The sequence below is a fragment of the Mytilus trossulus genome, chromosome 11 (genome assembly GCF_036588685.1).
Source record: "Mytilus trossulus isolate FHL-02 chromosome 11, PNRI_Mtr1.1.1.hap1, whole genome shotgun sequence".
Taxonomy (NCBI): domain Eukaryota; kingdom Metazoa; phylum Mollusca; class Bivalvia; order Mytilida; family Mytilidae; genus Mytilus; species Mytilus trossulus.
Window position 1 is genome coordinate 55,451,489 of NC_086383.1, and position 27,169 is coordinate 55,478,657.

Below are 27,169 nucleotides of genomic sequence, written 5' to 3' on the forward strand. Positions count from 1 at the left end.
ATATAGGATTAGTATGGGGATGTATTTCAACACACAGTAAGCATTGAAGTTACGTCCCTTTGTAAAAACCGTTAAGAAGAATCTCAATGATTTCAACAGACGAGGAAATTGATGATGAACAATTTAAATGAATTAAAAAATCACATTTAAAGCTAACAAGTAGTAAGTGTAAGCATTTGTTTTGTATAAACCAATAGAAGTAGGTTTTTAGTACTAAGATTATATGATTTGATCACTTGACTGTCCTTTGGTGTATTTCTTCCCTCTTTGATATGCCAATAGTTAATATACCACATGTTAAAATGGTCGGTAAAATAAATTCGTTACACAGTGTACAATTCATTAGTGTCCAGTTACGATATACAAAAGGGCAGTAAATTCCATCTAAGGTAAATGAACTCATCATATATACCCGGATTAGATTTTGCATTGTCGGACGCGAGTTTCGTCTAAAAGAGACTCATCAGTGACGCTCTAAGCATGAGCTTCATTTGCTCTTTAAACCAACTAATTTTCGAGAGCGTTTTATTTTTACGCCATTACAAAAATAACATCAAAATTAGTCGTCGCGAATAGGTATAAAATTGATCCATCCCTATTTGCCTACATGACACATTTGTGAAAATCGTGAAATAAAATCGACAGGGAAAGGTTAGTAAAGATTAAACGCAAAACAAAGTAAAGGAGGGTTGAAATATCGTAAGTATGTTTAACCCCGCCGCATTTTTGCGCCTGTCCCCAGTCAGAAGCCTCTGGCCTTTGTTAGTCTTGTATTATTTTTGATTTTAGTTTATTGTGTCCAATTCGGAGTTTAGTATGGCGTTCATTATCACTGAACAAGTATATATATTTGTTTAGGGGCGAGCTGAAGGACGCCTCCGTGTGCATTGAAGACCTGTTGGTGACCCTCTGCTGTTGTCTGTTCTATAGTCAGGTTGTAGTCTCGTTGACACATTCCACATTTCCATTCTCTCTTTTATCTATGAAATTAAGTTGGTTTACAGAATATCGAGTTATGTTTCTTGCACACTATGTTACTAGTAATATGATATTATATATTAAGTCAATTAGCCTATTTTTTTTCCTAAAATCACGGTGATGATCCTTTTGCTTGTTTATTTCGCAGTTTTTTTAAATTGGTAGAGGCCTCAATAACTGTTTTGCCGAATTTTACTTACAATTTACCTTCAATCAAGTGATTTATGTAAAATTTACAATAATGTTGTCTTTTTTCGGTCAGGTATGGGGATGGCGTATAAGGTAATGTCTTACTATTTCCTTTTGCTGCACATCATAATTCTACATTAATGAGGTACGGTAAATTGTATAATACGCCAAGCATTTGATGTCATAAAATAAGACAAACAACACATTAGAAAGCATATGGCACTATCATCCTAAAATTTATTCAAAAGGATATTCTTCGTACTATCATAGATAAACTTCAACATAGGAATAATTTGGTACATGACAATACGACAGATGTTACTAGCAAATCTCTTATCATCCGTCCAAAAACTTTTAAAAACCTCTCAATTATGGAATTGGTAAAATCATTTTCCGAAGATAAACATGGGGGACTAGTTTTTAATTTGTAGCTCGCTAAACGTTTTAGTTGTTTTGTGTTCCGTTGTACTGAGAAAACTATTAAGCAAACTCAAAACCGATATAATAAGTAAATGTCATTTGGATTCAACAGCCGGTACTGTTTTTACAATAATCACATTCTTACAACATATCTAATTAAAAAGATAAAACAAAGACGAAAACGGCAATTAAATTCTTGTGTATCCAATCTGTTTTTATCGAAATAATAAAATAAAAATAAAGATCATAATTAGTGATAAAAAATATCTGGATAGGACCCCTCTTTTCCCTTTGCTTTGAAACTGTCTGAAAATTAATGTACTATAATCTGCAAAAAAACAAAACAAAGTGATAGATAAAGACAAATACTAATATGAATAGATTAAAATATATATGTACATATACATAGAAAGTGCCTAGTTAAAACATTATAAATGATCTTTAACTTCATACTTTGTTTGACCTCAAAACGTAGCAGCTGTTAAACCCAGTTATTCGCATAGTATATTCGATGAGTTATCTAGACCTAATTATTACCCTGACTTTCGCACATTTGTGCACATTTAAATAATGATATAATGCGTTTAATACGTATAGTACTCAATTGAAGATACATTAACTAAGGTGTGTCGTCATGTGTATAAGAATTTTAATAGGTGCATGTAGATCTCTGAGATATTCATGTATTGATTAAAACTTACTGAGGTTAAAAGATGATGTTAAAAATACAAATGATAAGAAATTTAAACTTTGAAAATAATTTGTGAACTAGGAAGTTGATATTTATATATTTTAATTTACATTTGAAGAAGAGTTTCGAATATCAAAATAGTAGACGCGGAAGTATGTGGTGAACTATTTTTGGCAACACACAATTACTAATTAGGAATTATATACCACTGTCTGTTACAACAGAACTCCGTGTCATTGATGGATAAAATCAAAATTAAAGTATATTCTATCAATGCAAACTTTAAAATACAGTATTTCTCGTAAGTCTACGACATAGATAACTAAAACATGTATGTTATTTATAAATAGTATGGTCATTGCGTACTGCGACTTTTTGGACTTATTTGGCCTTGAACAGGAAAGAACAAATTTCATGTAGAATGTTTAATTTGATCACGTGACAATTGTTTACATTTTATAAAATGGAACAGTTATGTGATTGTGATTATGAATATGATTCAGAGGATCAGTATACAATGCCAGAGTTTCACCAGAAGTACAAAGATAAGCTGCCATTGTTAGTGGTGGTATCAGGCGGGTTCAACGGGAAAACAACTTACGACGAAGTATCTACTAACCAGGTATACTTTTTTCTTCGATTATCATGATTACTGATTATTTTTTATTTATTTTATTCATGATTCAAAAATTAAAACAATACGTACACACTCAATTATGTGTGACACAATACACGCTGTAAAAACATTTATAGATTTCAAAACCAATTCTATTCGTTGGTATTCTAAAAAGTAAAACTCCTTATGTAGAATAGGGGATAACATATACCATCTTCTCATACATTTAATATTAAATGTTAATATACGGATAAAAAAGAGGGACGAAAGATACCAGAAGGACAGTAAAAAAAGTGGTACGATTGTCAATGAGAGATCGGTCAAACAAAAACAAAAAAACAGGGGCGTTATCAACTTAATATTCCCCAATGATCATCAAAATCAATTCTTGGTAGTTCGTCAGTGCAAAAGCCGTCTACTTTTTAGTCTAATATAACGTCTGAATCTTCTATATTTGAATGTTTCTCTTCAACATCTATCTTAAATGGCCCTATTTCTATAACGCATGATTTATTTGAAATATGTTAGAAATAAAATACGACTTACTGATTTGAAAGTAGTGTGAATGATTTATTTAACAAAATGACCATTCCATCATAAATACATGCAACAAGAATTAAAAAAGTAATGAACAATAGGTCGACCACTTCTAATTATGCTACGCCGACCGAGTTTGTAATATACTAGAACCGGAATACGACTTCAGGATTTGAAAGAAAATTCGTAATTATATTTAACACAATGCTTATTCCATCATTAACACTTACAAAAATCTGAAATAATTAACTCAAGGTAAACCATATTCTTTCTTCAACGACAAATGAATTCAAAACGAATTGGGAAATAGGAAATATAATTCATGTTGAATATAAATATTTATATTCTAATTCGTCACCTTAAACGTATATAAAGTATTTATAAAATAAAAACAAACATTCGTTTCATCGAAATGCTCGCCAGCATGTGCAGCGTATTGTTATATTTTATTAAATCAAAATATTGAGTCCCGATGTCATGATATCGGCAACAACGCTGCGTAGTACACGACAGCCTAAAAAAACAAAATTAGAAATCATATATACATATAAATCTTAATAATCAAACAAACAATGTCCCACTGACAGTATAAATATCTATCAATCTATGCGTGAAAACATTTCAAATATACAACCATTTAAATCCAGATGGGGGGAGGGGGTCTTTACCTAAACTAAGCTGCCTTACTGAACGGTATATGAGCTTCGACTGACAATATATCTTAAATTACTTAAACAAGACAATTATGTGCGCTTTAAAAATCCCGTGCTATTTACATAACAAATATCATAAAAGTGTTCAATATATTTACGCAATGCGAAAAATATTAACCAATCCGATATATCAGATATTCAAACACAAACACAAACCTGTTTATGTAATATAAACACCAATAGATGACCACTATGCGGACACACAATCACTTGTGATTGTTCACATAATAGAAAACACTTGTATGCTCAACTTTAATAAATACATTTAATTTGATGTCATTTATTTAACAAGGTTATATGGTTCCATCGTGTTTGTAAACAAACAAGGGTATTGGGAAGATTATCAAACCAAGCTGTTCGTCAATATGAAGAATTCATCACTATACCAGTTCACAGCAGTCACATGTTTACTGTGTTTACGAGTTCCAGACATGGTAAGCTATCTTTATTTGTATATGGGCATAGTCCATTGTTGAATGACACACTGTGACCTTTAGTTGTAGATATATGTGTCATTTGATCTCTTGTGAAGAGTTGTCTCATACTACATCTTTTTAAATATCCAATATAAGGATAAAAAAACTACGTACTGTACAATGGTATTGTTAATTAATTATTGAGACTCTTAGAATATAAAAGTTTTGTATAAAGAGACATTGAACTATCTGTTGTATACAAAACTTTATTTTTTTTGAAAAACTAAGGATTTTCTTATCCTAGGCAAAGATTACCTTAGCCGTATTTGACAAAACGTTTTAGAATATTGGATCATCAATGCTCTTCAACTTTGTACTTGTTTGGCTTTATAATTGTTTTGATATGAGCGTCACTGGTGAGTCCTATGTAGACGAAACGCGCGTCTGGCGCACTAAATTAGAACCCTGGAACCTTTGATAACTACTTGCATTACCTCTCAATCCTCAAAATAACAAAAACATTTATTTTTTTTAAGGACATACAAGTGTCTCCGCTGAGATATATTCAGTTTAATTATATCAATATTGCCCGCAAAGTGACTTTACTGCTCTGCATTTGCTTCAATAAAAATGCTTTTACAGTAATGAGTTGTACCATAAATATTTATAATAGAAGGCAACTTACATGTTCAAAAATTTCAGATGAACAAAGCTTATAACATATTACTTGTTCTTGTCTTTTTTAGTCCTTATTCATATTCATATCTATGTTATACTTACATGAGACAAACGACGTGTACAACAATTATGGGAATTTTTAACCATTCAGGCAACCTGAGATTTATGCAGGTTTTGTGTAGTGGTCGTGGAAACAAAGTCTATATATAGTTTTTTAACTGTTTTGTCTGTTTGTCGTTTACCCTTTTTTGCCTCGGCATTAACAGTTTTTCCCCGACTTACCATAATACCTGTCTAGAGCTGTGTTAATGATGAACAATGAAGAAAAAAAAAAGGTGCCAAAAAATTTTCTTAGAACGATAAGAAGAAGTTAATATTATTCTTTAACCTCACGTTCCGCTTTGAAAAAGATTTTCTCACACATAAAATCCATGTCTTTTTTTTTTAAGTATTAATCTTTAGTTCTCTATCATGTCTTTGTAGTGTTTTAGACTTATTCGTTTTTTGTCAGTTTTCATCGACATATTATACGATGTCTCAAAAATAAACTGACAACGCCATGGCTAAAAATGAAAAGGACAAACAGACAAACAATAGTACGCATGAAACAACATAGAAAACTAAAGAATAAACAACAAGAACACCACCAAAAACTAGGTGTGCTCTCAGGTGCTCAGGAAGGGTAAGCAGATCCTGCTACACATGTATCTTATCTATAACGACGTATTATATGAAGTGTGTACATATTGTAGAATCAGATCCAGAGACTTTAGAAGACATACTGACAAAACACAAGTTACCTGTACTAGTACGACTGGCGAGCGAAGCTAACGATTACACCCTGAGAACAGTCAAACGCTACACCATTTTACTCATAAAGACATACACGGAAACATTTCTACAAGGAAACTGTCTGCAAGATGGTAGGTAGCAATTCGCCTTTTCAGAATCTAAAGGATCATGGGTAATTTCATTGTTCGTCTCCTAAAATGAAAATAACTTCACGTCATTGATCGAATTTCAATTGTTTATGATATTTCTAACCAAGCACGACGCTTTGGTGTACACTTTTGAAAATATTACCCAGGATGCATTAGATTCTGAAACGGTCAATTACAATTGTCGCAACACCGTGTGGCCATTAGTGAATTACAACAATAATTGTTAGTAGTTTGTTATATAGCTTTTTATCAGTTTTTGTTCTTTCAAATCTTTGGTTTCACAACCTTAGTTTTTCAAGTATTCAGCTATATTATTAGCGTGCTATTTTAATTTCTAAATATAAATTGCAATTTGGAAAGAGATATAAAATATTTTGAGTGTTTTAATTAATATTTGATAATATAGGCTTGATACCATAAATAAGTCAATTGGTCGAATCGATATCACAAAAAATAGATAAATAAATGTGCTATTACATAATGAAAATTCCACTTCCTTCTATCGAATCATTTCCGGACATGCAGTTATAATATTATATATATATATAAAAATAATTAAACAGGAAGAGAGCAACCCAATGTTTTGAAGCTTATTGAAAACTTGAACCAATTATATCACATGCAACCGTAGTTTTGTCATTCATTCGGTTAGTACTTTTTTTTATAATTATTGATAAAGTGTGCGTTTTCCGTCCCTTTCATACTGCACTTATTTAAAAGAAACGTGTGGGAAGTTAGATTGAGTGTTTCGTATACGTAGTAACATAAAACCATCAAGTTATCTGTCTATAAACTCATAATAGGAACAAATCTTAAAAAATTAAAAGCCAGACGCGCTTTTTACCTTATAAAATCACATCAGTAACGCCCGAAAAAAACCTTGAAGGGGTAAATGAAGTACGTCTTTGATAAGGAAGAACATTGTTCAAGAGTAACTTCGTAATTGCATATTTTCAGATTGGGCTCATGACCTGCATATTTTTGTTTTACTGCAACTTCAGACATTTTTTACAGTTTATAAGCGGTCATAGAACTATTCAAGATCATGTTTTTTCTTAGTGTTGTAAATATATGTTTTGTTATCATTAATTTAGTTCACGCTAAATCATCGCAAACTTAACGCGGCCCTTGATTTGTTACAAAAGAAATACAACTTTGTATTTAGTGTTTCTATATTATTTTTTCATGACTTTAATTTTTTTTTCATTGTATTAGTGATACAGAAACATTAATTGGTGCTACATTGAAAAAGTAGTTAACTTTATTTAATATATACGCATCACATTGATACAGGACATTCTCTTAGAACATACATAGTGGTTATATTCTACTAACCAGGAATACTTTTTTTCTTCCTATTATCCTGATTATTGACTAATTTTCATTTATTTTATCCGGGATTTAAAAATTAAAACAATACATACACACTCAATTATGTGTGACCACCATACATGCCGTAAAAAACTTATAGATTTCAAACCCAAGCGTTTTCGTGGTATTCTAAAAAGTAAAACTCGAATGGAAAACAACTGTCATATCTCTGACTTGTTACAGGGATTCCCTTATGTAGAATAGGGGATAACATATATCATCTTCTCAGTAATGTATGCATCACATTGATACAGCACATTCTCTTAGAACATATTTAGTGGTTATATAATGCAACGTCTTAATGAGACAGAAAATAAGTAACAGTTGCCCATATGAAGCTTTCATGACTATTTGAGGAAGTTCGCTTGTCATGTTTTGGGATTTTTGTCAGATTTCCAGAATCATTTGGTTTTATCCATTTGAATGCATTAAAAAATTAAATCGGTTTTCCAAAAATAAAATACTTACCACTAAGATTTATATTCATATGCAAAATCCTTCTAATTTTGAAAATTACTTAACCATTCTTGATGGATAGTTGTCTGATTATATTTTATGACACAATGCATTTTTGTTGCATAATAAAAAGAACAGCAGTAACCATGGTAACATGATAAAATTCACTCGGAAAGTATTGAATATTTGTTGAAAAGCCACAGCATGGAAATAGTTTTTTTTGGGGAACTATTCTCTTCTAAAAAATGTTCAAACTGATTATTTTCTCGTTTTAGATATACTATTGCCCCCGCCTTTACTCTTGGCAATTTCTCCTGATATATCAGTAGCAATCGCCACTGGGTATGTGAAAAAAACTAAAGACGCATTCAATAGGAAATTAAGACAAATTAGTGAATTTGTGAAGAGAAATGTTGAATTGAAAGAAAAAGAAGGATGCAAAGGTAGGAACAGTCAAAACGTAATTTAAACATTATAACCTTGAAGATTTTAATGCTTCTTTTGTCAATTTATAATAGGGTTGTAGAAGCGTCTGTAAATGTGCACATGGTCAACGCTTTTCCAACCTTGTAGATTTACTACAAGAAGCATCAAATACTTATATAAAAAAGAAGATGTGGTATGATTGCCAATGAGACAACTATCCACAAAAGACCAAAATGACAAAAACATTAACAACTATAGGTCACCGTACGGCCTTCAACAATGAGCAAAGCCCATACCGCATAGTCAGCTTTAAAATGCCCCGATAAGACAATGTAAAACAATTCAAACGAGAAAATTAAGGGCCTTATTTATGTAAAAAAAAAAATGGAAGAAACAATGATTACATTTTTTGGCTAATATCATGAACACATTGCTACCTAGTATGCTTTTTTTTTACCAATGCACTTTATTGTGAAATCGCATGTCATCATTGTTGTGACAATTCATTTTGAAAGGGAGGTTAATTTCAAAATTATCGCTCCAATTAATGTCTTGAATTCTCTAGACAATGAGATACGACCTTTCGAAAATGTCAATGATGAATTATGTTTAGATCATCATTAATAAAATGTCCAGAACGAATGTTAACATAACCTATTGTTTTCAAGACAAAACACAACGAAATAATGAATGAAGGGGGGAAATACCAAGTAAACAATACCAAGTATACATTAGAACTCATATGTTGGAATAAACTTAACACACCATGGAAGTAATTCAGACCAATAAACACTACTCAGATAATAAAAGAACGAAAATACGAACCAAACCATCAATACTAAATTATTCGATGAAAAATAACTGAAAAACACGACATTATACGTCCAACACATTGCAAATTGTAACAATACCCTTGTGTCAGTTTGCGCTTATTGGTGGTATACCTCCGCAACGTTATTTATAAGGACGGAAGTTTATTTTTGAAATGACCGTTTGTGGGGAAATTATAGTTAAAAATCAGTACAGAGTTTAAACCAATAACATAATAAGGTATTGGGATAACAATATTATTTGTTTAACTTTTTCAGAAATAACACTGTTCGATAAACAAGATTCCACAACTGGCACGGGAAATAGCATACCACCAGATCTTTTGCCAAGCTACGACGAGGACTTTATTTATCAAGATATTGTACCGGATTCAAATTGGATACCGCCAATACCACCTAACCCTGGAACGAGACCATCCTTACCGGCGCGACCACCAGACGGTTTACTGTACCAGGAGGATATACCAGTAGAATCAGATAGCCAGTCGAGAGATTTATCAACCGGTAGTGGAAACAATTTGACGGTTTATGACGATGATGAAAGTGGGTACAATTCATCGGCAGGGTCTATTAAATCGCATGTAAGTGACATGTCCGTTGAAGACATCCAGTCTCTCTTAGAAGCTTTGAATTTAACAAAGTATAAAAAGGACTTCCGAAAACATCTTATTGATGGTGCAATGCTAGAGGGCCTCGAAGAAACGATTTTGAGAGAAGATTTTAAATTTAAACATGTCGAAGTTATTAGATTGAAGAAATTCATAAGAGAAGGATACATGCCAAAACAGTAAAGAAAAACAAATATTTTGATAGTCATGTACATATTTCAGTTCGTTATAAAATATAATTGTTATGTTGTGTAAAGTAATCATTCTCACTTTTGACAGAAACACCTAAAGCCTTCTTAATTTAAAAAAAAAACAGCTTTTGGTTGCATCCTTTGGTAATTACCAACGGCTTTATATTTTAACGAAGCCCATCTAAAGTAATGAATTATGGGAACTTTGGTTGATGAATAGCACAGAATTTATAATTAGCTTAACCCAGTCGATTTTTGAACTTGTCGGTAGTGGGAATTTCATCTTTTATAAATCTTTGTAGATAATGTTAGTGAAAATATATATTCATAGGCAAACATCATATTCTTTGTTATCACTATTTTACGAAATTGTCCGTTGATTTAGCTTACTGATAATTTGCTTTCTCAGCGCAGTCGAATGATGTGAAAATTTATCGCTAGTAGCTAAGGGGGCACGTGGCGTTTTCATTGAAATTTACATAAAATTGACAACTTCGTTATAGGTAAAATAGCGATAAACATTTTTTCATTGGTCAGCTCAACTCGTACCGACTCAAGCATACCGTACCGGCTCAAGCGAGAAAATAATTTTTACACGTGTATACCCGTTTGAGAAACCAATGGTGTAAAATTTACTAGGTTTTTTTAATGTTTATCTTTCCTGAGTAGACGAACTGTTACTATTTGCACCGGGGTTCATGCCGTTCAGTCTTCTTTTATGTGTAATTTTATCAGTAACATGTTGCTGACATATTTATTCATGAATTATTTATATATGAATATAAAGTATTGTCTATTGCGAATTAAAATGTGAATATAAAAAAGAAGATGTGGTATGATTGCCAATGAGACAACTATCTACAAAAGACCAAAATGAAACAGATATTAACAACAATAGGTCATCGTATGGCCTTCAACAATGAGCAAAGCCCACACCCTTTTTTGTATAAATACTACTAAGGGAGGTGACCGATTTCAAAGAGCCCCAACTCCTCTGATACCATACAACGTCGGAAATATTTGAGATATGACGTACGATTTAATATATATTTAAGATGATCGGTTTTATCAAAATCGTGCTGTAGATTTGTCAACATTGTTTTAAAGAATGTGCCTGAGACATCTTAGTAGTTCAACTGCTATAATCACTAGTCAGTCAGCAACTAGGCTATGAGTTCGAACCAAACTGGTATTTGGGCACTCGATTCCGATTTTATTTTGACTAGGATTATCATTATTCTTACGAAGGTCGGTGGTTTCCTTGATTCCGGCACATCGGATTCCTCCAGCAATACAATCTGACTGTCATGAAATAGTACAAACAATTAATCTTTAAAGAATAATAACGGATGAGATTTATGATGTTCTCCTCTTCAGATACGTAAGCTTTAAAATATTAGGCTTCATTTCTTGTTTATTCAGATTTTTATTAAGTTTACCTTCAAGCTGTTTCGATTTGAGTGTCATTGGTGGATCTTATATATCAGAAGTGAGTATAAAAAGGGGAAACATATCAAAGAGACAGTCATCCGACCAAAGAGCAGACAAAAGAAACCGTTGTTCTCCCGTTCGAATGGTTTGACACCCGTCTTTTTCTTTGCACTGTATACCCTTCTGTTCAGTGTGAGTCAAGGCTCAGTGTTGAAGACCGTACTTTAACCTATACTGGTTACTTTTACAGATTGTGACTTGGATGGAGATTTGTCTCATTAGCACTTATAACACATTTTCGTATACCTAATTATGATTACTCAATGCGCGTCTTGCATCTACTATCATTGGTATTTTCTATGATATTTACGACCACTGGATCCTGCTCCACATGTGGCACCGTCGTGTTGCTTATGTGATTACAAATCCGGTAAAAAGTCTAATTCGGTAGGTCACATTCATGAAAGGGAAGGGGATTGAAGTTACGACGTAAGGAACATATCCGATATCATTTGCGAAACGGTTATTCCATAACGGTTAACCAACTCGTGATGGCGTCCGTAAAATTTACGAAGGGATGATTTCAACTTCACCATTTGGAACTCTTGGTTTAATAACTTCCTTGTGAGCAGTAACCCTCTATCAAGAAAATCATGATGGGAAATGCAAGCACGGGAATATCGTATCATTTGGGAGATATATACCCCGTATGCAGGTGCTGCTGGAATGTTGCCACTTAGAAATGGAAAGTTCACAATTGGAAAGCTGAAATCATCTCTTTTGTCGTAAAGTTTTATTTTCAACCGACCCTCATTGTCAATTTCTAGATGTAAGTCAAGATATGAAGCCGACTTAACTGTATCTGTAGTATCCTTTATCTCCAATTCGGTGGGATAGATGCGTTCCACATAGTCACCAAGTTTTGAATTGTTTAGTGAAAGAACGTCTTCTATATAGCGGAAAGAAGAGATAAAGGATATTGCTAACTTCTTATCTTTCTTCCTAAGAAGTTCCTGCATGAAATCAGCATCATAATAATAAAGAAACATGTCGGCAAGTACAGGGGCACAGTTTGTTCCCATTGGGATGCCGACAGTCTGTTGAAAAACACGTCCTCCGAACGTAAAAAATATGTTGTCAATCAAGAAATCAAGCATCTTGATAATATCGGTTTCAGAGATTTTTTTGTTTGAATCAGAGTGATTCTTTACAAAGTATGATTTGACCCTCACTAAGACAAGATACTTGTATCTACGTTGTCCATTCTTTTTTATGAAGCAAAGTAATGTCAACTCTTTAAGTTTTTCTTTTATTTGATTTGTCCGCCAAATGCCATTTGTTATGCTGTTGTAGAAAAAGGTAAAACGAAAAGATCAAACACACCAAACAAATGGAAAGCAACTGTCATATTCCTGACTTGGTATAGTCATAATAGTTGGTAAAAATAGTGGATTTGAGCTTGATTTATAGCTAGATTAACCTATAACTTGTATCACAGTTACATAGATATCCATTACATTTATGAGTAAAACAAACAGACATTAAAGGTAAAATTGTCAAATACAGGGACAAAGAAATCAAAATTGTTGTATATCTTAATCTTAATTACTATATTGACAAACAGATATATGAAAGGCAAAATGACATTAAGACAAAGCATATATGCAAAATTAAATGCCAAAAACAAAAATAGAAATGACAATAGGACAATTATACAATAGTGGAATTTATTAATAACAAGCCACGTCAAATGAAAATTACCTGAAAATTGACAAATAAGTAACGGCTTATATTATACAGAAAAAAAAAGTAATGCGCGTCTGTGACACATACGAGACTATAAGCCTGTTATCTTTGATGAGCTTATGAGTTTTATAAATAGTTTCAGTTGATAGAACTTTGCGATATTGTCAAGATTCTTTTGAACAAGATATATAGTTTATCATGTGTGATAATTAATTTCCAGTCACCAAAAATGAAATGGCAACAATATGTGAAAAAAACCCAGACAAAATAGACGTAATAATCCCGGTAACCAGTTTAACTCCGCAACATTCTGTATGAACGTGCCTTTCCAAGGTCAGGAAGCTGTTTTTAGTGGTTGTCGTTTGTTTATGGTTTTCATATGTGTTTTTCGTTCATTTTTTTTACATACATTAGGTCGTTAGTTTTCACGTTTGAATTGTTTTACATTTATCATTTTGAGGGTTATTATAGCTGACTATGCGGTATTGGCTTTGCTCATTGAGGAAAACAAAACGGTGACCTAAAGTTGTTTCTGTCTGTGTACTGTTGGTCACTTGTGGAAAGTTGTCTCATTTACAATTTTACTTGCGTACTAAATTATAATCCTGGTACATTTGATAACTATTTACTGCATCTTCTTTTTTATATAGTAGATAAAAAAAAATGTCACAAATATGGGAACAGGAGTCAACATTGTGTTAAAATCTTAACCAATGTGAAAGCAAACAAATGTTTCAACAAAGAAACAAAGAAAACAAAATGACATATAGACAAAGCATATACATGCATAAACTAAGCACATCAATTTCTACAATTAGCACACCATTGACTAGAATGATCGGTTATTTGAGTTTACTGATAATTATCATGACATGTATGATGTGTAATTAAAAAAAGAGTCATAAATATTTAAAAGCGTCATTACGAAAACTTAATTAGGGAAGCAATGGATCGTGTATATATATTCGACACGGTTTATTGTACAATGTATTGCTATAACATGTCGATCACAGTTGTGTTTTAATACAATATAAATGAAACAACAACCTTTTGAAAGTCGATTAGTCGATTTTAAATTTGATGATATGGAAAATTCATGTAGTTCTAAGTATGTATATGATCCCAAACATCAGTACACCTTACCAGACTTTTATCAGAAGTATGGAAATCAGTTACCATTGTTGGTCATTGTGACAGAAGGATTTAGTGGGAGGACAGCTTACGATGAACTATCTACTAACCAGGTATAATAATATCTCTCTCTCTCTCTCTCTCTCTCTCTCTCTCTCTCTCTGTCTGTCTCTCTCTCTCTCTCTCTCTCTCTCTCTCTCTCTCTCTCTCTCTCTCTCTCTCTCTCTCTCTCTCTCTCTCTCTCTCTCTCTCTCTCTCTCTCTCTCTCTCTCTCTCTCTCTCTTTTGTTGGGTCATTTCCCCACCTGTTTACACTCATATCGTCAATTTTTTGTCAAATTGGTCAATATAATGTGACTGTTGGGAGACTATATCGTAGTAGTTTCGTTTAGATTCTAACCTATCTGGTAATTACAAGTAGATCATTTAATTATTAGATTTAAATATATTTGTTTCACCTATATGTACTCTTTTATAAAGTTTTAATATTTAGTGGTCTAGTCTTTGTTCTTATGTAATCTTGTTTTAAACTAAATATCTGATTAAATGTGTCTGTGTTAATTCTTTCTATTCATTATGATTGCGAATAATGATATTCTCTATGCAAGACCTTTGAAGCGTTATAATCATAATCCAAATGTTAAGCAATACCTATCTTAAATGTAGATGTTAACCTGTAACATTCTGAATAATTATTAAACATTCAACAATGAATCGTATTTTAAAAATTGATATAAATAATGGCGTAAAATGTGTAGATTGTGCCAAATGTATTTAACTACCCTTTAACAAATACTGATTGACACATACTCGCTAAAATATTCCTTCATAAACATATTCTCTGTCATTGTGTGTTGTGTGATTGTTACAAATAGCTAATGCGAACATTATCCTTTCAAGGGAGAACACAAACCTTATTTCTTCATCTGTAGATTTTTTTTTATACAGTAGCACTTTTATTTTTTACTGTTATCTCACACTCAATAAATACTACAGACTTGATCACTGAAGAGTAAGGCTTCCATCCAATTTTTATAAGTCAAAGGGGACTGATCAACTAAGTTTTATTCGCTTGAAAACAACTTTTTTTACTACTACTGCACGACCGTATTTTTGCAGAGTCAATAGTTTTCTGTTTTAATATTCACTTATCTACTAGCTATAATGAGAAAAAAAGACAACAACAGAAGCACTATTACAAAACATACACAAACGTGCATAGAAACGGCCTATAAGATACCAAGCATGTACATTTTTCTGATAGTCAAACTTAAAAAAATTAAATAATAGTTTACCTCCACATGTAAGATTTCTAAAAATGACAACAAAAACAAAAAGAATATTTTATAACTGAATTCAAAGGTGCACGTCTTTGTAATTAGAGGATACGGGAAAATATATACACATATGTAGAGTACTAACTAAACTGAACAAAGAAATAACACGACGGGTGCTGTATACGGTACAGGAAAAGCTTAACTTTCCGGAACACCTGATTTCACCTAAATTTAGAATACAGAAGATATAAATACTAGTGCCGGAGGAATTGCACAGATAGACAGTATCACAGGTCTACCGATTCACGAAAAAAATATAGACCGAATTTGAAGATTAAAAAAAAACACAAAAAGGTATATAGAACTATACCGAACCCTCGTCCAATCTAATTTATCCGCATGTTGAGTAATAACTGGCGATTGTCCGCTAGTGGTTAATATCAAAAACGTAACGCTCGATTATTCATTAAGCATTTATCTATTCTATGTTATATGTTTTATCAAATTCCATCATCTTCACGATAACATGGATAAATCAAAATTTGGTTCTTTTTCAATTATCACTATGAAGGCCATGTATGGTCAACCTCGGCAGGACTGGCATATAAGTGAAAAGTTTCGCTAGCTACAGAACCAGGTACGACAATTAATGTTAATGCAACTTGCAATTTGTCAGGGGACTTTCTGATTTAATTTTCCTCGAAGTTCGATATTTTTGTTATTGTTTAAAGATAAAGGAAGATGTGGAATGAGTGTAAATGAAATAACTCTTCATCCAAGAAACAATTTATTAAAGTTATCCATTATAGGTTACGGCACGGTCTTTAACTTGAAACATTGGCTCATACCGAACAAAAATATGTAAATGGTCCCAAAATTACTAGACATAAGTGTAAAACCATTCAAACGGGAAAACCAACGCTTTTATCTATATAAAAACGAGATTTGCTTTTAAATTTACTAGGTTATATGGTTACATCGTGTCGTTCACCAAATAAGAGCAATAGGACGACTTGCCAACCAAGCCAATCGTAAACACGAAGAATTTGTTAGTATTCCAGTTTGTAGCAGTCATATGTTTTCTGTCGTAAAGAATTTTAGAAACGGTAGGCTTTTTTTATTAAAGTTATTTCAGAATAATATAAGATATATCAATTGTATTTAAAATAACACAATACCAACCTTTTCGATTAGCTTTCATTGAATTAATAAAGTGTGTATTGAGAATCAATTTTGCAACTGTCATACAAGTGACACAACATAAAGAAATGGCTGTATCATGTCAAGTATGATGTGTTTCAGTTTTAGATTTTGCCATTTGATAAGTGACCTACAGTTTCGAATTTTGGAGTATTTTCTTTTTATATGATAGTTATCAAAAGTACCAGGAATATAATTTAGTACGCCAGACGCGCGTTTCGTCTACATATGACTCATCAGTGACGCTCATAACAATTGTATGACAGTTTTTAAATTGATTATAATAACTAACTTCATAATGATCTCGTGTTTATCTTATTCGTACAACATATATATAGTTACTACATGTAATCAGTAATGTCTCTCTACGTCGACAAATTGTAAAAATGTTTTATATAGATACTTCTATTCTGTTTTAAGTATTTTATTTTTCATTTTTTCCAAGTAGAATCATACCCCGAAACGTTGGAACTAATACTGAGTAGAAACAAATTACCCGTTCAAGTAAGACTTGTGACTGGGGATGATGAATTCACAATGAGAACCTTACGGCGCTACAACATGTTAATTCTAAATAAATATACTGAAACTTATTTAAAAGGAAACTGTCTACAAGATGGTAAGTTAAATGCACATTTTTTGTGCTTATATATAGTACATGTAACAACACCGGAACTCAAGTCTATTGGTGAAGTTTACATATGCGTATGTTCATTTACGCGGACTATTAACAAACATTAACTTCTATGTAAACAATAGTGTTTAATTTTTTTTTTTATTATTCGTTATTTTACTTTATGTCCAATTATTCTTTATGACATTCTTTTTCCCCTCTACTTGGTGTTTATGTTCCGGACCATATGAGTATTTGGACCATACGCGTATGTTCATGACCATATGGGTATATACTCATATGGTCCGACCATACGCGTATGGTCCGACCGTACGCGTATGGTCGGGGTGATTAACACTCTGTAACAGTTTACTTTTAATACTACTAATCTCTCATTAAAAAGACGCTATCATATATAAGTAATTTTATTATTATAGACAGACAATATTATAATAAAAAGATGAGCTAAAAAAAATAAGAAGTTTCACATAGTTGATTTTAGTTAATTGTCAAATTTATAAACACATTTTGTACCGATGGTCATTACCGATTTGTTTAATATTACGAGTGAATGGAAATATGTCGACTAAAAAAAATGAATTCCAAAAATTCTTAATGAACTGTTACATAAGAAGTCACTTTAAAGTAACATAATTTTACTTTATTTAAGTTGTGTTGTGAATGTGGTGTATTGCAGTAATTTTTCGATATTTGAGATCTAGAGCATAGACATCAGAATGGCCAAAGACATCGGTATCACTGTACGCAGCTGCAAAAAAGTCATGTTTTTCACTCGCAAACAAAATGTGTAAATGGAAAGGATCGTGCACAAAATTCTTGCAAATGCAAATAAGCTATGATACCGTGTGGAAGTGAATGTCATCCAAGCCTACATGCACAAATGTAACTAGCGATGAAAACTAACTATGGCATCAATATTTAAATTTTAAGCAGTTTTTGGATTATAAAATTTAAAAAAATGTCATGTTTTAAACCATCACTGTTATTTATATAAAGTTTTTGTATCATTAAAACGTTTATATAAATTTAATTTAAAAAAAAATATATACCAATATGGTCCCAATACTCATATGGTCCGGTCCGTTAATAACCAAACGAGTATTATACTCATATGGTCCGACCATACGCGTACGGTCGGACCATACGCGTATGGTCGGACCATATGAGTATACGCATATGGTAATGACCATACGCGTATGGTCCAAATACTCATATGGTCCGGAACATTTATTTTACGGAACATGACAAATAAGCATTACATGGTTAGGTAAACGTCTGTAGTAGCTCATAGTTATAATTCCGTAACATAGCAAAATTTAATCTATTCGTTTGGAAATTGAAATGATAACGTCCCTGCGTTTGGTTCACATTTAATTAACTGCAACGGTGCATTGGGACGCTTAAATGCGCTAAATATATAACTTTAACTTGTGAAAGATAAACGAAAAACGTCAATATGGTTATGCCTCGTGCTTCTGAATCATTGTTATTCCTCCAGATATTTTGACATTAGGTAATATCAGTTACTCGGAGTTTTGTATTTTGTTACTTTACGTTTTGCTAGTTTTTTTTATCGAAAGGCATGTCTTAACTGTTCGTATTCATTGCTATTTCCCTGTTTCTAATTAGAGATCATTATATTCAAAGACGTGGTCCATATTTCACGAAACTCATGCCAATACAATTACCAACGAAAAGATATATATGGAGTCACATAATTAACTCTACCAACATAGTACCTGCGAATATTGTCTTTTAAATTCTCGTATTGTAAAAAGTTTACATGGAACAAATGGTTTTTTAACATAGAATTTCTTCCATTTATGTTTCTTTTATATTTGTAGATATACTGTTGCCTCTTCCGTTACTCTTAGCACTTTCTCCAAATATATCAATTGCTATTGTAACTGGATATAGAGATGGGTCTAAAGAGAATTTCAAGAGAAAAATAGAAAGTTTAAATGCATTTGTAAATACAAATGTTGGGTTAAAAGTAAATGAAGGATGCAAAGGTAAGCAACAAATAGATAAAACTGCACACAACCTATTATATATGAGATCCTAAACATATAGTCCAAAATGTTACTCGTGTACGTCTTTGTATGGAACTTAAGTCGGTTTTATGAACATCTTTTAGAAAATAACTCGCTATTTCAAATATGTTCCGGCATTGCAGTTATGATAGTGGTAGAAATATTGAAACGAGAGTAGTATAAAACACAAGTTCCTTTCGAAACTGGAAAAATTTACATTTAACATGTCTCAAGAAAAAATAATGTGTTAAGATACATCAATGAGTTTTGAATTTGCTTTGACATGTTCAGGTCGATGAGATGTCTCTAGAAATAACCATTCGACTGTCCATGTAAATAACAATAAAAATGTCATGTAACGATTTTGTTCAATTTAAAGCAATGAAAACGGAAACAAGTTACTGTTTCGCGAAATTCAAGATAACATGAAGAAGTTATACAAGTTTATACAAATTATCAAAGGCTATAGTAGTTAAACTATGTTCGATTTAGAAGAGAAAATAATGCTGGCTCGTATTAAAAAAAAGTGTAGTACAAAATAAAATGTATTTCAATTAAAATGTATAGATCATTGTTTTATCAGTCTGTTTTTTGTTGTTGGTGCTGCATCTCTTTTCACTGTCATGCATGACTTTTTTTCAAATATGCAGAAACCGCAAATTAAAAAAAAAACGTACCGTTTCTCATATTAAGTTAAAATATTAAAAATTCCATTAATTATTTAATCTCGATCATATTGAATGTGGGTTTTTTTCTTCAGAAATTACACTTTTTGATAAACAATATTCAACAACTGGCACTGGAAATTGTGTACCAATCCATCTATTGCCAAACTTAGACGAAGTCATTTATCATGAAATTGAAACAGATCCATATTGGATACCGCCAAAACCATGCAAGCGTAGATTGAAACCGCCACTTCCGGCACGACGACCAGAGGGTTGGCCTGACCTAGTTAGATCTCAGAACGAGTCAGAAAAACAATTATCGGAATCAAAAACAATGGGTAACAATGCTGAAAGCGGGCAAAGCTCATCTGCATGTTCAATACAATCATATGTCAGTGACATGTCTGTTAATGACATTCAGCATCTTTTAGAGGCGTTCAATTTATCAAAGTATCAACAAGATTTCAAGAAACATTTAATAGATGGTGCAATGCTAGAGGGACTTGGTGAAGATATACTAAGAGATGACTTTAAATTTAAGCAAGTGGAAGTTGTTAGATTAATGAAATTCATACGGGAAGGTCATATCCCAAAACAACGAAATTAATGAAATTATTGAAAAATGATTTTAACAACTTCGTGCGGTCCCTATAAGAGTTAAAAATAACCTTTGCTTTGTTTTCTTTTTTCTTTTTCTTTTTGCTGTATGCATGGTTGTCTTTTAGTTATAAGAAATCACTTTTATTGTATAACAATTTGATAACAATTTGAAACTGGGTTGTGCTTAGAAAACAGTTTTAGTTGTTTGTTGCAAATAACTTATTACAGATTACAGGACTGTAATTGTGTATTCTATATCGCGTTTTGTCTTCAAGAGATTCATCAGTAATGTTCAAATTGCAAGAGTTAAAACAACGGATTCTCTTACAATTTGTCATCTCACCTAATGAGTACGCTTCCAGTATCTTTTCAATATGATATTATATTGCTAATACAGCAAAGCTAATAGTATAATGATATATATTTGCTGTGTTCAAACAACCACGCCAAAAATTATTTCGACCGGATAGCGTCTTATTTCCAGTACGTATACGTAGACGAACGACCAGATTCAGCTAATATTGTTGATGTACTTTTTATTTGTATGAATTTGTAGAATACAAATGCACACATAACAAGTTTTGATTGTGAGGCATATTTTTTTTACAACCGTTGTAGATTTTATGGAGAAATAAGTTATAACCCAAGGAAAATTATTAACCTTGCCTTGTTTTTGTCTTTACTTCTCATTTAGATGTGCAAACTGTGCAGTAAGAAACGTATAGAAAGAAGGATATATCAATGGAAATTGACAGATTATACACTACGTCGAAAGATTCATAAAAAGATGTATTTCCCATTTTCCTAACTGTTCTGAAATTGAATAAGAAGTTAAAAGAAGGACGAAAGATACCAAAGGGACAGTTACAAGGTGCGATATCATGACATTTTTCTTTTCAAACCTTAATATTTGTATCTCTATTTCATGGACAAATTTTTTTTGATATTGCTTTACGCGTTCAACTTATTCCTATTTTTTCTTAACGGTAAAGAACTGGTTAACTGTATGTCGAACTATCGGACTGCTTGATAGACAGTTTGGATTATTAATTTGGCAACAGATTTAAATGAACTTTTCGTGCAGACAAACATATTTACTTTGAGGACAACAGAAGAAGATAACTTAAGAATAAGAACCAACTATAATTCTTGATGATTTAGATATTTATCTCTTTATTCAATTCCTTACTGATACTCGTTTTTCCTATGATTCATATTTGGTTTCTTCAGCGATGCTCACAAGTACTTCTGTAAAATATAAATGAAAAAATGTAAATGTCATATAACATAGTGTTTAACAAAAATGACTGAGATGAAGTCTTATATAAATATTTACAGATTTGATATTAATACAAAAACAGAAACGTGTCATCAAATATAATAGTCAAAAGATCATATTTGTCGACGTATGTGCTGTACTTTTCAATTCAGAAATAAACTTTTTTTCTTCAAATTAACATCCAAATAAATAGGCAGATGATTATTTTGGGACCTATAAGCAGACGACCTAATCTGCAAGTAGTATTGTCGACACACAGCCCTCGCTGGAACGGCAGTAAAACCAAAAAATGAACTGGTTATCGGTTTGTCACGTTCTGACGTTTCAATGTTTGGCAATAATAAATAGCAATCAAAATGTTTACTCTCTCTCCTTATGGATTCATTGTTGGAACCTTCCAGTTTACAATATTGTATTTAGCTTGTTCTGAATATGAACGAAGTATTATTTGTCTAGTCAGTAGTGAAGGTTAACAAATAGTTAAACTAGTTAAATGTATAAAAAAAAAGGTTTGAGAGATTTTTATATTTACGCAGTCAAATTGCAATAACACGATATTTAGATGTTATATACAGTTGATCATGTTAATCCATAGACGGTTGCAAAATGTGTATGTCATCCGCTTCAAATTCAAAACTAATGGTTTCACCCAAAACACTTTACTTGGAACAGAGTTGTAGTGTAGTGTGTTGTAAAAACAACGATAAATTGTCTCAAAATATAGAATTTACTTAAAATGAGTTCGAAAAAGGATAGAAATATTCTGCATGGTCATGCATTCTACTAGTCAACAACAAAAGCTTTTTTGAGACTATGTATAATTTAGTTATTTGTAAATATCAATGTGTCAACATTACCTTTTCTGGCACACATAATTATTAGAATAATAACATGGTCTATCGTTCCATTTCCAATGACAGATTCGACAATTCTGCATTTCCAAACAGTCCTCCCGTCCGTGTGCATTATCAGGTTGGTTAGGACTAGACCAAGGCTTATACCAGATCTTTTTCCCAGAATTCCATCTCCAGACACCTTCTATTACATCGCGTCCTCCTAGCCAGTAATGAACGCCTACAAAATATGATGCATTACAAAAGAGCTAGTGATTCATTAATATTGCGGCGAAGTATACACCACATAGAAAGTTATAGAATGAGCAACACGAATCCCAACAAAAAACTTAGGATGTTATTATGTGCTCCCGAATATGAGCAGTTTTAGTCTGCTCAACATGTGGCAACCATCTTGTTGCTCGCGATCGTGTGGTTCAAACTCTGTTATAAATCTAATTAGGTAGGACATATTCGTGGCAGAGGGGACTTGGTTTCAGGTACGATAATGTGACAAATTGAACGTTGTCAGTTGTGAAATGGTTATGTGCAGATAGTGTAAATGAATCGTTATGATTACTAAGGGATCAACTATTTAACTTTAAGGGGTGTATGTTGGTTTTTGTTCGTCTAAGTCAGAATTATTTTTTTTTGTTTAAGCTTTTGCAAAATTTAACACTTTAAGGTATGGGGAAAATATTGAATCACAATTTTTTTCATCAAATTGGGGATCAGAATATATTTTTGGGTAAATAAACCATAACCCGGTTGATTTATGTGTGTGAAGTTAGCAGCCGGTTCGTTATTCGATATTCGATATTCAATATCCAACCGGCTGCTAGCAGTCGGTTGAATATTCAAAATTAAGTTAAAAATAAAAAAAGAATAATACTTAATAACATTAAAAGCATGATGATTTTTATAGTAAAAAGAACTGATAAGACACGTAGGAAATAGTTTCATGACCTCTTCAAGCTGTCGCAAATTCTCGTTGTTCTCGAATATTAACCCTTTTCTAATTTGCATATTTGTCTAAATGTAATATAGATTGTTGTCAATAAAAAAAAATCAAAGAGGTACAGTACTTTTACACAGGATTTTTCTTAAAAACAACAACAAAAACCGATTACTCTAGAAAACAATTAGGATTATAAATAGAAATATTTATGGAAAGCCCATAAAAGAAATATACAGTGAAAAGCTACCTGAGACCGCTTAAATGAGGGTGGAACCCCCCTGGTCTTTCAATGTCCACAAAATTTAAGAAAATCATAGACTCCGTATATATAAAGGTTGTATCAGAAGGATTGCCAAGAATAATGTCATATTCGATATCTATGGAGGGCTTGTATTGTCACTTTTCAGCTAAAAATTATCAAAATTTTAGGACAAAGAGTACAGGGCAATAGTGAGAGCCCTCTAATTGCTCAATCTGTCTAATATTTTGCAGACATTTAGTCAATAGGTAAATACACACGTGACTAAAAGGAATTTGGGTAAATTTCCTGTCTTTTATGTTTACGGAGCGCCCAAAGTGCCAGTTGGATATTCAAAATATATAGTGAAAAGCTACCTGAGACCGCTTAAATGAGGGTGAGACCCCCTGGTCTTTCAATGTCCACAAAATTTAAGAAAATCATAGACTCTGTATATATTAAGGTTGTATCAGAATGATTGTCCAGAATAATGTCATATTCGATATCTATGGATGGCTTGTATTGTCACTTTTCAGCTAAAAATTATCAAATCTTTTGGACAAAGGGCACAGGGCAATGGTGAGAACCCCCTAATTGCTCAATCTTTCTAATATTATGCAGACATTTAGTCAATAGGTAGATACACACGTGACTTAAAGGAATTTGGGTAGACTTTCTGTCTTTTATGTTTACGGAGCGCCAAAAGTGCCAGTTTGATATTCAAAATATACAGTGAAAAGCTACCTGAGACCGCTTAAATGAGGATGAGACCCCCCTGGTCTTTCAATGTCCACAAAATTCAAGAAAATCATAGACTCTGTATATATGAAGGTTGTGTCAGAAGGATTGCCAAGAATAATGTCATATTCGATATCTATGGAGGGCTTGTATTGTCACTTTTCAGCTAAAAATTATCAAAATTTTAGGACAAAGGGCACAGGGCAATGGTGAGAGCCCCCTAATTGCTCAATCTTTCTAATATTATGCAGACATTTAGTCAATAGGTAGATACACACGTGACTAAAAGGAATTTGGGTAGACTTCCTGTCTTTTATGTTTACGGAGCGCCCAAAGTGCCAGTTGGATATTCAAAATATATAGTTAAAAGCTACCTGAGACCGCTTAAATGAGGGTGAGATCCCCTGGTCTTTCAATGTCCACATATGTTGGTAAATCATAGACTCTGTATATATAAAGGTTGTATCAGAAGGATTGCCCAGAATAATGTCATATCTATGGAGGGGTTGTATTGTCACTTTTCAGCTAAAAATTTTCAAAATTTTAGGACAAAGGGCACAGGGCAATGGTGAGAGCCCCCTTATTGCTCAATCTTTCTAATATTATGCAGACATTTAGTCAATAGGTAGATACACACGTGACTAAAGGAATTTGGGTAGACTTTCTGTCTTTTATGTTTACGGAGCGCCCAAAGTGCCAGTTGGATATTCAAAATATTTAGTGAAAAGCTACTTGAGACCGCTTTAATGAGGGTGAGACCCCCCTGGTCTTTCAATCTCCATTAAATTCAACCAAAGTATAGATTTTATATATATAAATGATTGTATCAAAAGTGGAATGTTCTTGAACGGACTGTTTGCTACCGATCAGATCAGACCAGAACCCTAGGCCTAGTAGAATCGATGACCTAGTTTCAAATACAAACCGTCACTATAGGTTGAAGGAAAAATATACAGACCTTTATCACGCACCTTCACACAGCTCACACAACCACCCCTTTTGATGTAAAATCCAGGTCCAAATGCATTGTTGATCTCTATTTCACACAGACAACTTAGGGCTCCAACACCTCATGCTGACATGAATTGTGTTCGCCAACATAGGAAGGGCTCGCATTGCCCTTTCCGCTAACATGGATAGGAATCCACTTTCTTTTTGAATGTTTTTCTTCAATTGGTTAGTGCTTTTTCCACTAGAATAATTTTGTAGGAGCTTGGTGATCTTTTCAATCAATCGCGGGGTAAGCAACATCTTGTGTTCACCTTGCAGGTTTGTGTGTGATAAACGAATGGTGACCGGGAAACCTTTTTTGTCTGCTCTCTGTAATATTTAGATTGACCTTTTATAAAGTTCAAACCGTATTTCGATAGACTATTTATTCATGCCTCGCGAAGATGGAAGCGGATGGTGAAATGTTCTCTGCGGAGATTGTGGAGGATCGCCGTCTGGATCGGTGAGGTATGTCTGCATGCGATTGGTGGTTCTCAAGATCACGGGTAAGTACACCATATTTTTGGGGGGTTGTTTGAATGATCTTTACCCCAGGATCGATTGCGGGGCTTCAGATAGTGGACTGTTGGGTGCCGTGTATGTAGCTGCTATTGATGATGCCACTGTTCACCAGGATGATGTTGATTCTTCTGATGCTAACAATGTATTCACCCTCTTTGTAACATGTGTTGCCCGATCAAATGTGTAGAGCTGTCTCTTAAATCCCAATGTGGTGTTCGATTCCTTAAATTGTAGTTGGGGGAGGGGGGTTGAACCGAGTACAAATGCGACTGTCGTTTCCAGAGACAAGGTTGAAAAACCCTTGTTTTTGGTCTGTGTTGTGGACGATTTGCTGCAACAGTGTGGTGTCCATTTATTCATTAAAACACGACGTTCAACTACTGACCGACCGATTCGAACTGGAGGCCTAGGACTCCTACGGAGATTGGAAGTGCAAATGCTTCGGTGTTGGCGGGAACATAACGCTCGAATTCCGCTCGAATCTGGATGTCCGCTCGGACTGATGACTTACATCGATGACAAACAGCGGCTATATGTCAATGAAATCAGAGGGGTTGACACCACCGTTACTGAGGAGGGTGTCAATGTTGTAGAATTTCTTTCTGGAGTCTACATCCTCCTTGAACACTCTGGCAACCTTGTTTTGTGAAAAAAACGGCATTAAAGTCGACGGCTGAGTAGCGTTCACCTTTGAGGGTGACATGGATATTTTGCAATCGACAGCGATTGAACACGGAAGCATTATGGGTTTTGTCATTATCTCTGTCGGTTTGAAAGGCAACGATAATATATCTTGGCTTTTCTTGACCACTATTGGCAGCTAGGCGGCAG

The 27,169-nt window shown here is 33.1% G+C and overlaps 2 protein-coding genes across 2 annotated transcripts in view; one reads left to right on the forward strand and one right to left on the reverse strand.

The window, feature by feature from the left end:
* Positions 1-2,254: 2,254 nt before the first annotated feature.
* Positions 2,255-20,848, forward strand: LOC134690177 (uncharacterized). The gene is made up of 10 exons (XM_063550154.1): positions 2,255-2,900; positions 4,437-4,578; positions 5,991-6,161; positions 8,282-8,449; positions 9,521-10,049; positions 14,296-14,482; positions 16,610-16,751; positions 17,294-17,464; positions 19,324-19,491; positions 20,273-20,848. The coding sequence occupies exons 1-10, from the start codon at positions 2,742-2,744 to the stop codon at positions 20,785-20,787; spliced, it is 2,352 nt and encodes a 783-aa protein (XP_063406224.1). The 5' UTR covers positions 2,255-2,741; the 3' UTR covers positions 20,788-20,848.
* Positions 20,849-21,926: 1,078 nt separating this feature from the next.
* LOC134690474 (perlucin-like) overlaps positions 21,927-27,169 on the reverse strand; it is a 71,496-nt gene continuing 66,253 nt past the window's right edge. Inside the window, exons 5-6 of the mRNA XM_063550445.1 lie at positions 22,917-23,133; positions 21,927-22,028 (exon numbers count right to left, since the gene is read on the reverse strand). Coding sequence (XP_063406515.1) covers positions 22,007-22,028; positions 22,917-23,133 — 239 coding nt within the window. The 3' untranslated portion in view covers positions 21,927-22,006. The remainder of the gene's footprint in view (positions 22,029-22,916; positions 23,134-27,169) is intronic.

Excerpts from the sequence above, each read along its gene's own strand:
- LOC134690177 (XM_063550154.1), top strand. The coding sequence starts at position 2,742 with ATGGAACAGTTATGTGATTGTGATTATGAATATGATTCAGAGGATCAG. Across the intron at positions 6,162-8,281 it reads AGGAAACTGTCTGCAAGATG|ATATACTATTGCCCCCGCCT; the intron begins GTAGGTAGCAAT and ends TTCTCGTTTTAG. Across the intron at positions 14,483-16,609 it reads ATGAACTATCTACTAACCAG|GTTATATGGTTACATCGTGT; the intron begins GTATAATAATAT and ends TAAATTTACTAG.